A 14,586-nucleotide genomic window follows, 5' to 3' on the forward strand; every position below is an offset into this window, starting at 1 on the left:
TTGTGGGGACACGGCATCAAAAGAAGAAAAACTACAGGAAGCCCGAAGGACCTTATAAGTCATTTTCCTTTATTTTCTTAACATATAATGAAATTCCAACTCCAAAGAGACATATATGCAGAGCAGACAGATGCAGGGCCCTGGTGTGCAGCAGCCTAGAACCAGGCAGGGGGTGGGTGTGCCCCCTCTCCCCTTCATCACAAGTCTCCCCACTCCTGGCCCCTGGCCACTGCCCAGGCAGAAACTGAGAAGCTGGAAATGAGAGGAATCAGCCTCATGGTCCAGGGAGTAGCCAGAGACAGGGCCTTGGTTACTAGGCCTGGCCAAATCATTGTCTAGCTGAAACCGCGGGCCTCAGTTTCTTTATCTATTAAATGGGCCAGAAGTTCCTGCCAGGGAATGGAGGACAGAGTGTGCAGATGTGATGCACTGGTGATAGCTAAAGGCCTTCTGGTTGTCCCTCTGCTTCTAAATACCTGCGTAATCGTGTCTCTTGGTTTCTGTTGCCATCATGGCTAAGTGCACAGTGGTGGAGCTGCTCTGGCCCTGGTGGAATTGAATGGACTTATGTAGATACAATTCAGCCTTCAAAGCTGATTCTGATCTCTGAACTGTCCTTGGGCTGCAACTATAGCTACCTTATCAGGTCAAAGCTGACCTCTCCCCTCCAGGTCAATGCAGAGGGAAGGCTGTGGCCAGGGGTCACACAGCAAACCTGTGCAGGTTACTCAGCTGCTCAAATGCCTCTGATCAGGAGCTCATGAGCAAGAGAAGAGCTTGCTCCATCCTGCTCAAGACCAGCTGAGGGCTTGGAAAACCCCCAGGCCCAGCAACGGCATCTGCCTCCCTGGGCTGACCTGCATCAGGGTCTTTCTGTCCTCAGGCTTTGGGCTTCAGATAGCTCAAGCGCTCTTTGATAAACATACACCAGCATAATGGTGACCTGTGTCTACACTGACCAGAGGGAGAACTGAAAGAATGAGCAAGATAATGCAGTGATAGATGGAAAAACCAACTAAAACTCAGAGAATTAACATGGGTATTCCTCCTTCACCGTCTAAATGGCTTCATTCTGCAACAGCGGGCCCTGTGTAGGGAAGCCTCTCCATAGGGAACACAAAGTTCCAACTACCTGGCTGTCTGTCGATCTCTGCTTTGTAGCCTGTCTGCTCTGTGCACATGTACACAGAGGCGTGTGGCGACAGCCATGCCCCTGGGGAAGGAACACAGGGCAAGTGGAAAGAGCAGCCCTGGTCTAGACCATGTCTTCTGGACCCATGCTGTGTCTGCACTTGGGGGCTATAGGCCCGTAGAGCTCTGCAAGTCCCTGCCACTTTGCAGAAGGAGGTTGCTGAGGCCCTGAGATAGGGGCGATTCCAAGGTCAGGCAGTAAGTCCGAGCGGGTCGGGGGCCTGGGAGCAAGCAGAACTGAAGGAGCAAAGCTTGCCCCCTCCACTGCACCTCCTGGGATCTCTTCCCCCGCCAAGCACCACTGGGAGCAAGGTGCGTGTTAGGAGAAGAAGGAGGGCCGTGCCCAAAGGCACAAAGCAATTACGGTAGAATCCCAGGCATGTGCGCAGGTGAGTCGGTGAGCAACTTTGGGGCGAGGGGGGACTTTCTGGCACACCTCCCATCACACTCTGAGGGGGCGACTAGCAGGTGGGTCCCTTTCTTTCACCTCCTCCACGACTTCAAGGGAGTGAGTTAATTGGTAAATCTTGGTCCCCAGGAAGCTCTGAGGCCAGGAAACAGAAAGAGAAAGAAAGAGATAGAAACACCCCCAAATGAGGCTTGACCATGCAGGTCTGGCAGATCTTGGGGAAGTGACTTTGGCCAGCTTGTCAGAGTGTCTACAGTATGGATTTCACCCCTCCCCTCCCTCCGCCCGCCCCTGCCCCTGCCCCCGCCCCCTACGTGGATGCCCAGGCCAGACCCCTTCTATTTGGGCTTCATCTCCACCCTGGAGTTGATGTCGTCGGCATCCAGGTCGTACTCCTCCACCTGGCCGCTGGTCCACACCTTCACGCGGTCTGTGAAGTCACTGCTGCGTGGGGCCAGGATGAAGTCGTAGATGAGTACAGCCAGGGCTCCCCCGATGAATGGCCCCACCCAGAAAATCTAAGAACAGAGCAGGTGTGTTTAGAGGGCTCCACTCAAAAGCCCCTGGGAAGTGTTCCCTGGGTTACTCCCCAGCCCACTACCCCGTTGGACAGGTTTTCTCCCACCTGGGATGGAGGCAGGTAGGAGAGCCAAATCCTAACATCCTGATTCCAGTGCCCCTCAGAACTGGCCCAGGCCAGAGTATGTGGTAGGGGCACCTCCTTGCCTCTGCGTGGCCCAGCCCAGGCATGGGCAGTAGCAGCCCCTTCTTGAGGAAGGCCACTGCCCCCACACTCCCAGCTTTGGAAGGGCCCCAGAGACCATTGTCTAATGCAAAGCTGGCCTAGCACATCCACATCCACAACCATAAGGGCTAAAATCCACTGAGCGCCTCCTCTGTGTTGAGCTCAGTTTGCAGATAGGGAGTGAGCCCTTTCCTCCTCGGCCACCCTGAGAGGTGGGCACCACCATATCACCCTCCGTAGCTCAGGAAACCAGGGCTCAAGCACACTGCGCAAGGTCATGCTGAACTCGAAAGTGGCTGAGCCAGGATCTGGAGCCCCACTTTCAACCATGCAGCTGGGATGACCTGGAGGCCAGGCAGCATGGGGCAGGGCCAAGCTGGGAGGGCAGAGACTAGGCCTGAAACTGCTCGCTGTGTGACCCCACCCTGCCTCTACGTGGCAGGCCTCAGTTTCCCGATTTCCTGTCCGCTGGCTGTCTCCCAGAGCCTCCAGGACAGGAAGGGACACTGTGAGGGTGGGGTCAGGCTTACCATGGGACATGAAAGCTTCCCACCCCACCCCCTGTAGGTCTCCTACCCAGTGGTTGCTGAAGTTGTGTGTGATCACCGCGGAGCCAAAGGACCGAGCAGGGTTAATCCCACAGCCAGTGTAGTCAATCTGTGAGGGAAAGAGACAGAGGGAGGGGCGAAGGCAGAGAGTCGCAGGTGAAGAGAGAGTGAGAGGAGGGAGAAGGTGGAGGGAGAAAGAGAACAATCAGGGTGGGGGACAATGAGACCCAGGGAAAGAGGAGTGCTGACCCCAAGCTGGGCAGGACCCTGCCCCCAGTCCCCAGCGCTGACCCGCCATCCTCCACCCAATGGCAAGAGCTCTGTCGGGAGTCCCAGTGGTTGCCCATGGCAGGGCACACCACCAGCCCCCGCCCTCCCTTCCCCCACCTCCATGTGGGAGGGCCCCTGACTCACAGCCAGGAGGTGTCCAAGGGCTACAGAGAGGCCGATGGCAAGGGGGGCTGAGCCACCAAGGTCGTGGCGCCTCCGGTCGGTAGTAGCCAGCACGCATAGCACCAGCTGGAGGGTCCCGATGATCTCGATGCCCAGGCCCTGGCCCGAGTTCACGCCATCAGCCAGCTGCAGGGGAGAGAGGTGGTGAGGACTGGTGAGGAGGGTAGGCAGGGACTGTGTCCAGGACCCCAAGGATACCCAGGTCTCCCAGGCCCAGGCATGAAGGGCAGACCCTCAGATGGACCTTCAGAGCCCATCACAGGGTCCCTGGCAAGCATACGCAACAGGTAGTGGAAATCAGGCCTTGAACCCATCCACTGCTGTTGATGAAACTCCAGCCCAGCCCCTAATACCTGCCTAGACCCAGGCCCCACTCTGCCTAGAAGCTGGAGAGGCCTGGGGTGAGCTGGGGCCTTTGCATCCAGCTGTATCCAGGCCAGGGTATTCTGGGGTACCAAGGCCAGAGGCAAGGGGCGAGCCCCAGGTATGAAGGTGATGGTCAGGAGCACTCCTAGGAGAAGAGATGCAAAAAAGTGGGAAGGCCAGCAGGGGACATGGCTTCATACCCAAAAGTCCAGAACATTCCACCCCATGCCCGACTGCATCTAAATTCCAGGGCTGAGGAGGCCTTCAGTGAGGTCCTGGCTCCCTCCACCCCTCTTTCTCCTCTGTGCCTGCCTCCCTTATTGTCTCCACCCTCTCTCTCTCCTTCTCCACCCGTCTCTTTCCTTGGTCCAAGGCCTGTCTCCCATTGCTTCTGGCCCTGCCCTCCCTGTCTCTCCTTCTCTCTTCTTCCTCCCCACTGCTGGCCCCAGCCTCACCCTCCCTCTGCCTGGCCAGATAGGCCCTGCCACCACCGTCTGGCTGCCACTTACTCCTGGGCTACTTTTAGAAACATGACTCATGGAAAGAAAAGGGAATGGGAGCTGCCGCGAGGTCATGAAAGCCCTCCCCATGCAGCTGCCCCTAGAGGACCCCTCCCCAGGAAGCCCCAGCACCTTCCACTATGCTTTATGGCGGTCCCAGGGGCTAAGTGCACTCACACAGGGGAGCTGGACCACATTAGCAAAGGCTCACTTGCAAATAGATGCCCAGATGAGGCCACTTAGGCTGCCTTCTCCCAGGCAGGGCTGGTGCACCCAAACACTTCCCAGCTGGGAGACTCCCTACCCAGCTCCCATCTTCAGGATATGGGAGTGTCTCCAAGGCCATAGGGAATTTTGCAAAATCCAAGGTAGGGGGGCACACCTTGGAGGTTTTCCCAGCCCCACCCTGAGGCCATCCTACAAGAACAATTCTCTTCCCGCTTTTGTCTGCAGCCCTGGGTTACAGGGAATGACTCATATCCCCTCCCCTGCCTTGCAGCCCCAGCTTTGGGCCTTTCCTGGCGGACCCCAGGGCTACATCCCTTAGGTCCGCCAACCCTCTGGCCAATGACCAGTTTCCTTCTGTCCCAAGGTTGGGCCAAAGACGCAGAAGCCCTGTGTTCAGGTTCTGACTCTTCTACTTTCTGGCACCATGAGCATGGCCTATCCCCTCTGATCTTCAGTCTTCCCATCTGCAAAATGGATCTCATTGTCCATGCCTGCTCTCCAGAGCAGCTGGGAGGTTCGAAGGCCAAAGGGGCCGTCTCAGGGCATTTGGAAAGAGTTGTCGACGCAGGAGGGATGGGGCAGTGGTAGTGACTCTTGTTTTGGTTCTTCTCATTGTGTGTGCTGGATCTGGGGACAAGCAGAAGGAGTGACGGCAGGTGGAGCTGCTGGCAGAAGCCTGCCCAGAGTTAGGACAGGCTGAATGGGGTTGAGGCTGGTGAGGCCAGCCCGGCTAGTCCTGATGCCCACCCACACTTGCACCTGTGAGGCCCCTGTCCCTCTGTATCTGGGCCCTCAGGAAGCTCACGGCTCCTTCTATTCCTCTCTCTTCTGCTCTCCAGGGTTGGCCTAATTGCTACCTGGCAGAAGTCCTGAAACCAGCCCTTCCCCGATGATTAATGGAGTCATCGCTGTAAGTGGCTCCCGCCTTGCAGAACCCTCCCAGCCCCATCCCTCACAGATGTGACCAGAAGGAGCTCATCTCTTCTGGTTTTTAACCAGGTGGGAGAGCCCCAGCCCCTACCCAAAGACAACATGCTTTTCATGCAAAGTGGGCAGAGCAGAGGGTGATAGTTCCAGGCCCTGTACTCTGAGTCCTCGGGAAGGGGAGGGGTCAGCCAACTGCCCTGGGAATTCTGGAATGTGCCTTCCTGACTGCTGAGAATCACATGGGCTGACAGCCTTCCTCTCCAATACCCACTACCACCACCACCAGGAAGCCTCCCCTGATTGCTTCAACATCTACTGACAACCTTCCTTCAACTATCTAATACACTTGCATTATTTACATCTGGAAGCACTTGATAATTCAGAATTGGAAGGGGCACTCAAAGGCCTGTTGAAACTCAATGTCCAGGAAAGAGCAGGTAAAATACTTCAAAATGTATGTTACTGTTTACAACCCATTAAATTTGAAAACTCGCTTAAACAAGGCCAATTCCCATTGTAGTCACTTGCTATATATATATATATATATATATATATATATATACACATATATATATATATATATACATATATACACATATATACATATATACACATATACAGATATATATACACATACATATACATATATACATGTATATATATATACATGTATATATATATATTTGCACATCCCCAGGTAGTTTTGCCTGGCCCAGGTCTTATTAAGGCAAAAAAAAAGTAAGAATCAGAACAATTCTCAATTTTCAATTGTCTTCCCGCTTTTGTCTGCAGCCCTGGGTTGTGTGAATGCAAGTATTACCAAAAGAATAATCCACACATTTCTTCTGAAGCGTCAGAAAGACACAAGCTCTCCATTTTGTGCTAAGCCCTTGTAAGCCCACTACTCAAGGCCCAGTTCAGACCCCACCAGCTCCTAGAAGCCTTCCCAGATCCCTGGCTGGAATTGACTTCTCCTCCCACCCACCATGCCCTCACTGAATTCTCTGTGCATCTTGTAGGAAATCAACCTTCCTGCGGCCTATGTGGGTGCATCTGCTCCTGGCCTGGGAGTTTGGTGAGGACAGAGTGGGGGACCTCTGCCATTTCTCTGCCCACACCTCTGAGGGGAGGCTTACTGTGTGCTGATAGAAGTGGCAGAGAATGCTAATTTTCTAGAACTCCCACCCTCGCTAGGGCAGCCTGGCTCCAGAGATGCTCTCCGGACCCAGGGCTGTCTTCTTCACTTTCTAGCTGGGAAACAATGGGCCAGTCACTAGCCTCTGGGAGCCCTGGAGGGCAGCCTGTGTGATGGCTCAGTGAGATGATGATGTGGAGGCTGAGGCCCAGGGAGGATGCAGCAAAGCCAGGATCCTTGCCCCATAGTCTGTGCCACCCTACACTCACAGGTCAATGGGCTGGCCACTCCTGGGCCCAGTCAAGGGACCTGGCTATTCCCAGCTTGGACTTGGGAGCTAGCAGAAGGTGGTTCTGTGGCTGCCAGTGTGTCCTGGCTCTAGGGCAGCCCAGGGACGATCTCTCCAGGCAATGTGCTCTAAGCCCTCCCTGCTACCCATAGGCCAACCAAGGTGGCTTCCAAGGCATGGGGCCCCTGGCTTGGCCTGGGCACCCTGGTGCCCCAGCCTTGGGGAAGAGAAGGCTCCAGAGCCAGGCCTGACCAAAGCTCTGAGCATTCGTTCTCAAGGGACAGGAGACATCAAGGCCTGCTCTGCCCACCCCAGTGCCTCCAGGACTCAGCACTGGGCAGTGAGGGGACCTATGTGGGCCCCAGAGTGTCACTCCTCCATGGGTGTTCACACGTGGACATGGGGGTATTCCTGGTTTTGTGTGCCTCTGTGTGTCTTTGTAGATAAGTGTCTGCTGTGTCTGTGATGACCACATGTGTCCAGGGCTGACTCTCTCTCTTTTTTGTTAGATTGTAAGTGGTTTATTACACAATAATTAAATTTTAAAAATCTATAAAAGAACTGGCCGGGCGCGGTGGCTCACGCCTGTAATCCCAGCACTCTGAGAGGCCGAGGTGGGCGAATCACAAGGTCAGGAGATCGAGACCATCCTGGCCTGGCTAACACGGTTAAACCCTATCTCTACTAAAAATACAAAAACAAAATTAGCCAGGCGTGGTGGCCTGTGGTCCCAGCTACTTGGGAGGCTGAGGTGGGAGAATGGCGTAAACCTGGGAGGCGGAGCTTGCAGTGAGCTGAGATAGTGCCACTGCACTCCAGCCTGGGCGACAGAGTGAGACTCTGTCTCAAAAAAAAAAAAAAAAAAATCTATAAAAGAACCACAAAAATCCCCCACTTGTATGCACCAAACAACATAGCCTAAAAATAAATGAGGGGAAAACTGACAGAATTACAAGGAGGACTGGATCACTCTACCACCAGAGTGAAAAATTTTAACAATCTTCTATTAGAAATGTATAGAATAAATGAAGCAGCCAAAAACTACCAATAACATGATCAGGGAAGGTTTGAACCCCATAATTAACAAGCTTGATTTAAGAAAAATATGAAAACCCTGTACCCCTGAATTAAAGAATGCACACTCTTTTTCATCAACTGATGAGGTACTGACCAAGTGCCTCGGCCTCCCTGGGAACAGCTATATCATACAGGCGTCTCTGCAGGACATGAGGTCCTGGAGGCCGTGCTGTGTGTTTGCACTGGTATGTCTGATGGCACTTCTGAGTGTCTCACTGATTCCCTGTGTCACACACCCACACAGCTGCCACTACCAGCTAGAGAGGGAAGAGAAGAGAAAAAAATGAGCCCCCCATGTGAGAAAGCAGCAGGTCTCAACGAGCCCTTTATTTGCTCCCAGAAGCCATTTCATCTTCCTGACAAGAAACAATACACAAAGCAATGGCTTCCTCCCTCCCTCCCTCCTTCTTTTCCTAACTCCAGGGCAGGGAGAGGAAAAGGCTCCATTGGGGAACCCCCGCCCAACCCTCCTTGGGTCCCAGAGCCTGAGTGGCACCACCCAGTCTTGAGAATGTGCTTTGTGTACCATGTGTGTGTGTGTCCCCCATGTGAGAGCACATGTGTGTGCATGTTTGTGTTTGTGCCATGTGTGTACACTTTGGAGCAGCAGGACTAATCAAGGGCTAGGAGGCAGTGCCACCTTGACAAGTCTCCACGCCTCTGTGGGCTTCAGTTTCCCCATCAGTAAAATGGAGGCCTTGGCCCAGATTTGAGCCCCAGTCAGTCTCCAAAAGTGCCTCCGGCCTCACATCGGGGTGGTCCCTCTCCAGCCCCAGATCCAGAAACCTAAGCACAGGATCCCCCGCGGGCCATCAGAATTGCTGATCTCAGCGTGACACAAAGCCTATGTTGCAGAACCTGTCACCCACCCCACTGGACCCCCACATAGACTGGCAACCCCAAAGCAGCCTCCCCACCAGAAAGCATCTACTTGCACACCCCTAATGGCAGGGAGCTTATTGACTTAGAGGCAGCCCCTTCATGTCAACAACAATTTCAACAACAACCTTCTTTACACTGAGTAGAAATCTGCCTTTCAAGGGGCCCTGACAGCGAGATTGCAGGCACTGAAAGGAGCTGCTGAAAGGGCCGGGGGCATTTTCCAGCCTTTCCGGATATCTTTTAAGTTGGAGATTTCAGCCTCAGAGTCTGCCCACCCCACTGAACTGTAGCTCCTGGCCGAGTGAAGATAGCCCCTCATGATCCCCCTGGGCACCATTCCATGTGGGCACGAAGCCCTTCCGTCCCCAGGGGGAAGCCCTGACTGAGGGGATCCTGGCCACTTGCAGGGTCTCTCGGACAGCATTTTCCTGCCTTCACCTCCCGGTGTGAGGGCTCAGATCCCAGCCACTCAGGAGGCTCCAGACTTGTTGGTGCTTCCAGAAGGTAAGGGCCATGGCCCCTGCTGGGTGGGGGCCCTAGACTAAGTGGGGGCACCATCTGGAATTGGCTTGCAGTGAGCTAATGGCCACTTCACGCTGCTAGAAGGTTGCCTGGGGTGGAGAAGGGAAGGCAAGGTGTGACAGGAGGCTGTGGCCTGGGAGTGGTGAGCAGGGGGTGAGCCCCTCAGACAGGCATCCCAGGGGGCCGTGTCCCCTCTCAAAGCATGGCCCCTTTGGAGTTCCCAGGGCAAGTCCCGGTCAGGGCCAAGCATCAGGGTGGGCAACACTGGGACCGGCTGGGCTGTTCTGAGGGCCCTAAAGGGGAAGCAGCGTCAGGTTTTTCCATGGTGAGGGAAGTCTCCACCACAAAGCTCCCGCCCCATCTCTGTGCCCTCCCCCTCATCTGGGGCTGGCGGAAACAGTAATTATATGTCCCAGATGTGGCATCACCACCCAGCCCCCAGCCCCTCCCTGGGCAGGACGGGCTGGGCAGGGACATGGAAACTCTGCCTTCCTTTCCCCGGCCCTCCCCTGAGCTCTAGAGGAGGCAGAAGCGCCCCCAGGAGAACTGGTGGCATGAAGGTGCCTCTCACTCTATGGCTGGGGAAACTGAAGCCCAGAAAAACGGAATAAAGGGGAGAGCTTAGGGCTTCAGTCAGGCCCCTGATGCTGCAGGTAGAAACACTTCTTGAGCAGTCAGGCCCCGAATTAGCAGGGCTGGGAGAAGACCCCAAAAAGGGTAGCTCTGCCCTCTGCCTGAGCCCAGCGGGCTGAAATCACAGGCTCTGGGAATCCAGACCCCTTTCCCTGGATGCAGCCCCTGGCCCGAATCCTGAGCCCTCACCACCCTCCTCCCATGCACCCCCAGCCTGACCATAGGCAACAACTCCCCCACCACGGCCCCCACCTCCTCCTAGCCTGTGCTCACACAGTCTCTCTGCCCCTTCCCTCTGCCAGTGTCTCCACATTCAGGCTCCTAAGAAACCTCCTCCTTGATGCCTTCCTGGCCCTCCCACCCCTTAAGTTCAAAAGTTCCCGGGCCCGTCCTGACACCTCTTATCGCACCTGCCTCCTGCTTCATATCACAGGCAGCTGGGCACTGGCTTATCTTGACCTAGGGCTGTGGGCTTCTCTGGGGAGGGAGCCGGGCTAACCCAGCCCTGCAATGAGCACCCAGCAGTCCCTGGTCATGCTTGCAGGGAGCCGGCTGAGCAGACCAAACAGCAGAAGAATGAAAAAAGCCAGCAAATGCCAGGAATCCTGAGTCCACCAGCATCTCCCACTTCTCAGAGCCCAGCCACACCCTGCTATGTCCCTAGCTCATAGACAGGAACTAGGGCCACACAGGCCGGTCTGTTGTGTGATGCCACATGGTGTTAGTGGCTGAGCTAGGACAGGCAAGAGTGTCCACCCCAGCCTCAGAGCCTCTCACCCTTGGCCAAAATTGGTATTTGGCTCTTAGAACTAGCCGGGACCTTGCAGGCTGGATGGAGGCCCACGGTCTCTCTAGGGTGTATCCTGAGCCCTGACTCAGTCAGGAGAAAGTCGTCCCCAACATGTCCCGAAGGGACACCCCCTGACTCACCCCAACCACTTCCTGCCACATCTTTCTCTGTTTTCCTTGGAAATCTCCATGCCAACCACTTGCCCCACCCAGGTTTTGGCTGGGGTGGGGCTCAGGGCCAGAGAGGCTGCAGGAGCCTACCCCAGCTCATGATGCAGAGTGTGTCACCTGCTGCCCAGACTGTTCCCTGCTCCTCTTGAGGCATCCAGGCCACCCCTGAGGCCCCTCCAGTTCCAGGGCCAGTGTCTGACGGGAGCCCTTGGGGGGTACCTTCTCTATTTCTAGGCCCAGAGTTGAGGTCCTGAACCCCACCCTTCCACTGTTGGGACAAGACAGCGCCTGAGCCCCCACCATCATGCTTAGCGCCCTTATGTTCAGCACTGCCCCTGCTGGGCTGCTCTTAGCCAGCCTTCCTGGGATGGGTGATAAGCTCAAAGCAATAAAGTGAGTTGGCTGTCTGGGTGTGGCTGTGAGGTCACAAGACCTAAGTCCCCTCTCGAGGGTCAGGGTCCGCAGCTCCAAAGAAGCTCAACAACTTAGCAGCAGACAGCTCTTGAACCCAGGTGTCTGCCTCCCAGCCCAGGGCCGGCCCCCACACTAGGCTGCTCCTCTTTCTCTCCCATTTGCAACACGCCCAGCCCAAGTATTGGGGTGACTATAAAAAATGAAGGCCAGGGAGGGAATGGGGCACGGGAGTCGGGTGTGGCCTCTGATCCAGATGGCACAGAAGGGGCCCGCCCTCCCGCCTCTGCCTCGGATGCGCATACTAGAGTGTGAAGCCTTCGCCAGCAGGTGCAGAAGTTCTGCCCTGTGAGATGGGAGGGAAGAGACGGGGCCAGAAAGCCTGGGAATCACATCTCCTCCCCTACAGGGACGCTCCCCCAGCCCATCATACCCAGCCAAGCTTCAGTGTGAGCTTGACCCTACCCAGCGGAACTCCCTGAGGCCACAAGCTCTGCCCCCACTGGAAACTGAGGCCTGGGGGGCAGAGCTTGATGTGGCCTGCCTGAGCTCTGTCCCGTACATCCCCCGCAGCCACGTCTAAACTGGCTAAAGTCTAAACTCCAGCCCACGGAGCTAATCTTCAATCTTGGGCCGAGCAGAGGTTGGCTGCAGAGGAGGTTGGGTGAGGTGTCACTGTGACACATAAGTGCTAAGCCCCCCATGGCCAGGTTGAGCCAGCTGCCCTCTGCACCAGACCTTCACCTAGCCTCCCCCGGGCTGCCAGCCGCAGGATCTGAACTTTGGCTGAGAAGCGAGAGGACAGCTGCTGTAATCACTGTCTGCCATCTCTGAGGCGCCCTCAGAGATGGCCCACACCGTCCCCACACCAACATGCCCTACCCACAGCCCCGCCAGCCTCATCTCTCTAGACGAGTCCTCCTCTCTGCTCCTTAGCATCTCTCCCTCCCTGTGAGGGCACCCCCAAGCCTGCTCACTTGTCCCTTGGGTCCTCAGAGACATCCTCCAAGCCTTCCTCAGTCTCTCAGGCCAAATCGTCCCCTGCTGTGGCCCAAGCCCGGCCTGAGTTTGCGCTTGTCTGAGGAGCTGGGAAAGGCCGTGTCTGGGACAGCAGGCAGCTGCCACCAGGGCCAATTTGCCATGCTAAGCAGCCCAGGAGACATTCTTTTCCACAGCTGCCACCCAGTCACCAGCATCTGCTTGTCATTAGTGACCCCAGTCCAGACCCCATTCAAGCCAGGAGCCATGGGCACGTGTTGCAAACTCACCCCCACACACCCTTACACAGCAGCACAAACATGCACACAGTTGACACAAGCACAGAGACTCAAGCTGGCAAACACATGCACACATACACACCTTCACACACACACACGTACATGCACATGCACACACACGCCACACCTCTCAGTGCCTGGAGACCATGTAGCCCAGCGCTTGCCCCCCAGCCCATACTGTAATCCAGGATAACTGCCTTCAAACAGCCCCAGAAAGTGTTTTCACTCCTTTATCTTTGTCTAATCCCCAGGGGCAAAAGAGTGGAAGAGGGCCTTTCTCTTGATTCCTAGAGGTGGTTTGTTTGGAAACCTGTGTGAATATGGGGGGCTCCCTGAGGGAGTCCTGCTCACACACTTGCAGAGCCAGCTGCAGACAGGCTGGGCATCTGGTTCAGGGTGGCTGGGGACAGCGGGCAAAGTTTCCCCGGGGTGCAGGGCTGCAGGAGGAGAGAGCTGGCGGCACAGGCAGGACTGAGAAGGGCCAAAAAGCTACAGCCAAGGGGCGAGGACCTGCTGGCCAAGCTTATTCCCCATAATAGATGCCCTGCAGGGGACGTTGGCAAGACCATTATTCTCTGGATCTCAGCTTCCCACAGTGCCTGGCAGAAAACAGGCTTTGGGAGGCATGCATAGCTGAGTTCCAGCCCCAGCTCTTCCCCCCAGCTCTCTACGTGACCTCCAGCAACCTCTTGTCCTCTCCATTCCTCAGTGTCCCCATCTGCACAATGGGCAGAGGATGGAACCGGTGCCTTTCAGCATCATTCCAGAACCCCCCAAGCCCAGGGACACCCCACTCACGTCATTGCGGCCAAGCGAGTTCCCAGGCAGGGAGGAGGTGATGCCTGAGAGGATGGCAGTGGCGACGATGGCCCCAACGCACTGGGCGATGATGTACATGAGGGCACGGAAGATGCTGATCTGGCAGCTAAGCAGCAGCCCCAGTGTGACAGCTGGGTTGAGGTGGGCGCCGCTGATGTGGCCCACGCTCTGCGCCAGTGTGGCGATGCTCAGCCCGAAGGCCAGTGACACCTTCACGTTGTCCTGGACTGCCGTCTGGTTGTTCCCCACTGGGTATTTGAAGCCCAGGGCAGAACCGATGCTGATGAAGACAAAGAGGGTCATGGCCAGGAACTCGGCCACCACTGCCCTCCAGAAGAGCTTCTTCTTGAACTCGCTGGCCATGCTGGCAGAGGGCTCGGCCTGAGACCGCTGCCGGGTGCTCAATTCCCTCTGAGAACTGAGCCACAGCCTGGGCTGGGCCTATTTATAGGGCCAGGGGGCGGGGGGAGCACAAAGGGAGGAAGGCCTCTCTTCACTCCTGGCCCGCCCCACACCGCACGGACCTCCTCTGGATGGATGCAGACAGGGCTCTGCTGTCGGCCTGCCAACTTTTTCCTTCCTCCTCTCCCCCTCCCTCTCTCTCTCTCCCTCCCTCCGCCCTCAGCCCTGCCCAGCCCAAGGAGGCAGGCAGGAGGCAGCCGTTGCTCTAATAGGCTTTGGGAAATTCTTCCAAGCTGGCCCCACTCAGGGGACCAGAGAAATCCAGGTGTCTCTGCCCTGTGTGCAAAGCTCAGGGAGTTCCTGAGGGCACAGCCAGGTGCTCCGGAGTGGGTGGGGTGGGCGGGCTGGACTCGGTGGGTGGACGTTGCCCTCCCTGGAGGCAGGCACCATGATCCTGCTGGCCTGACATCCCCATCCCAACCCAGAGAGGCACTGGCCTGGAGTCCCTGGGCCCAGGGCTCCAGAGGGGCAGTCAGGTCCTCCCGCATGGCCACTGCATGCCATGTTAGGGATGTCCCAGAGTCCCCAGTCCCCCAGAGCCAGGCCTCTGTGGATGGGGGCACGGAGGCATCAGAAGGTGCAGAGAGGTTGTCTGTGGCTGCCCTCCGTGCTGCGGTTGAGGGCAGGCCTGAGCTAGGCAGAGCCATTAGAAAGCCCCCGCCCTGGGAGCCCCCAGACTTCTCGAGAGCAATTTGAACCAATGATTTGAGGGCAGGTTGGTGAAGATGGAGACAGTTTAGGACTTTCCTCTC

At 56.3% G+C, this 14,586-nt stretch overlaps 1 protein-coding gene across 1 annotated transcript; it reads right to left on the reverse strand.

Annotated features, from left to right (window-relative positions):
* Positions 1–48: 48 nt before the first annotated feature.
* On the reverse strand, positions 49–13,951 carry AQP1 (aquaporin 1 (Colton blood group)). The gene is made up of 4 exons (XM_003270493.3): positions 13,352–13,951; positions 3,308–3,472; positions 2,922–3,002; positions 49–2,118 (listed from the first exon to the last, which is right to left on the reverse strand). The coding sequence occupies exons 1-4, from the start codon at positions 13,733–13,735 to the stop codon at positions 1,939–1,941; spliced, it is 810 nt and encodes a 269-aa protein (XP_003270541.1). The 5' UTR covers positions 13,736–13,951; the 3' UTR covers positions 49–1,938.
* Positions 13,952–14,586: the final 635 nt, after the last annotated feature.

Source organism: Nomascus leucogenys, chromosome 17 (assembly GCF_006542625.1).
Source record: "Nomascus leucogenys isolate Asia chromosome 17, Asia_NLE_v1, whole genome shotgun sequence".
NCBI lineage: Eukaryota > Metazoa > Chordata > Mammalia > Primates > Hylobatidae > Nomascus > Nomascus leucogenys.

What these genes read in the sequence shown, in the direction of transcription:
- AQP1 (XM_003270493.3), bottom strand. Translation starts at nt 13,735, where the DNA reads ATGGCCAGCGAGTTCAAGAAGAAGCTCTTCTGGAGGGCAGTGGTGGCC. An exon ending in ACTCGCTTGGCCGCAATGAC is followed by an intron (nt 3,473 to 13,351) that starts GTGAGTGGGGTG and finishes TCTCCCCTGCAG; the next exon opens with CTGGCTGATGGCGTGAACTC. An exon ending in ACAACTTCAGCAACCACTGG is followed by an intron (nt 2,119 to 2,921) that starts GTAGGAGACCTA and finishes CTCTGTTCTTAG; the next exon opens with ATTTTCTGGGTGGGGCCATT.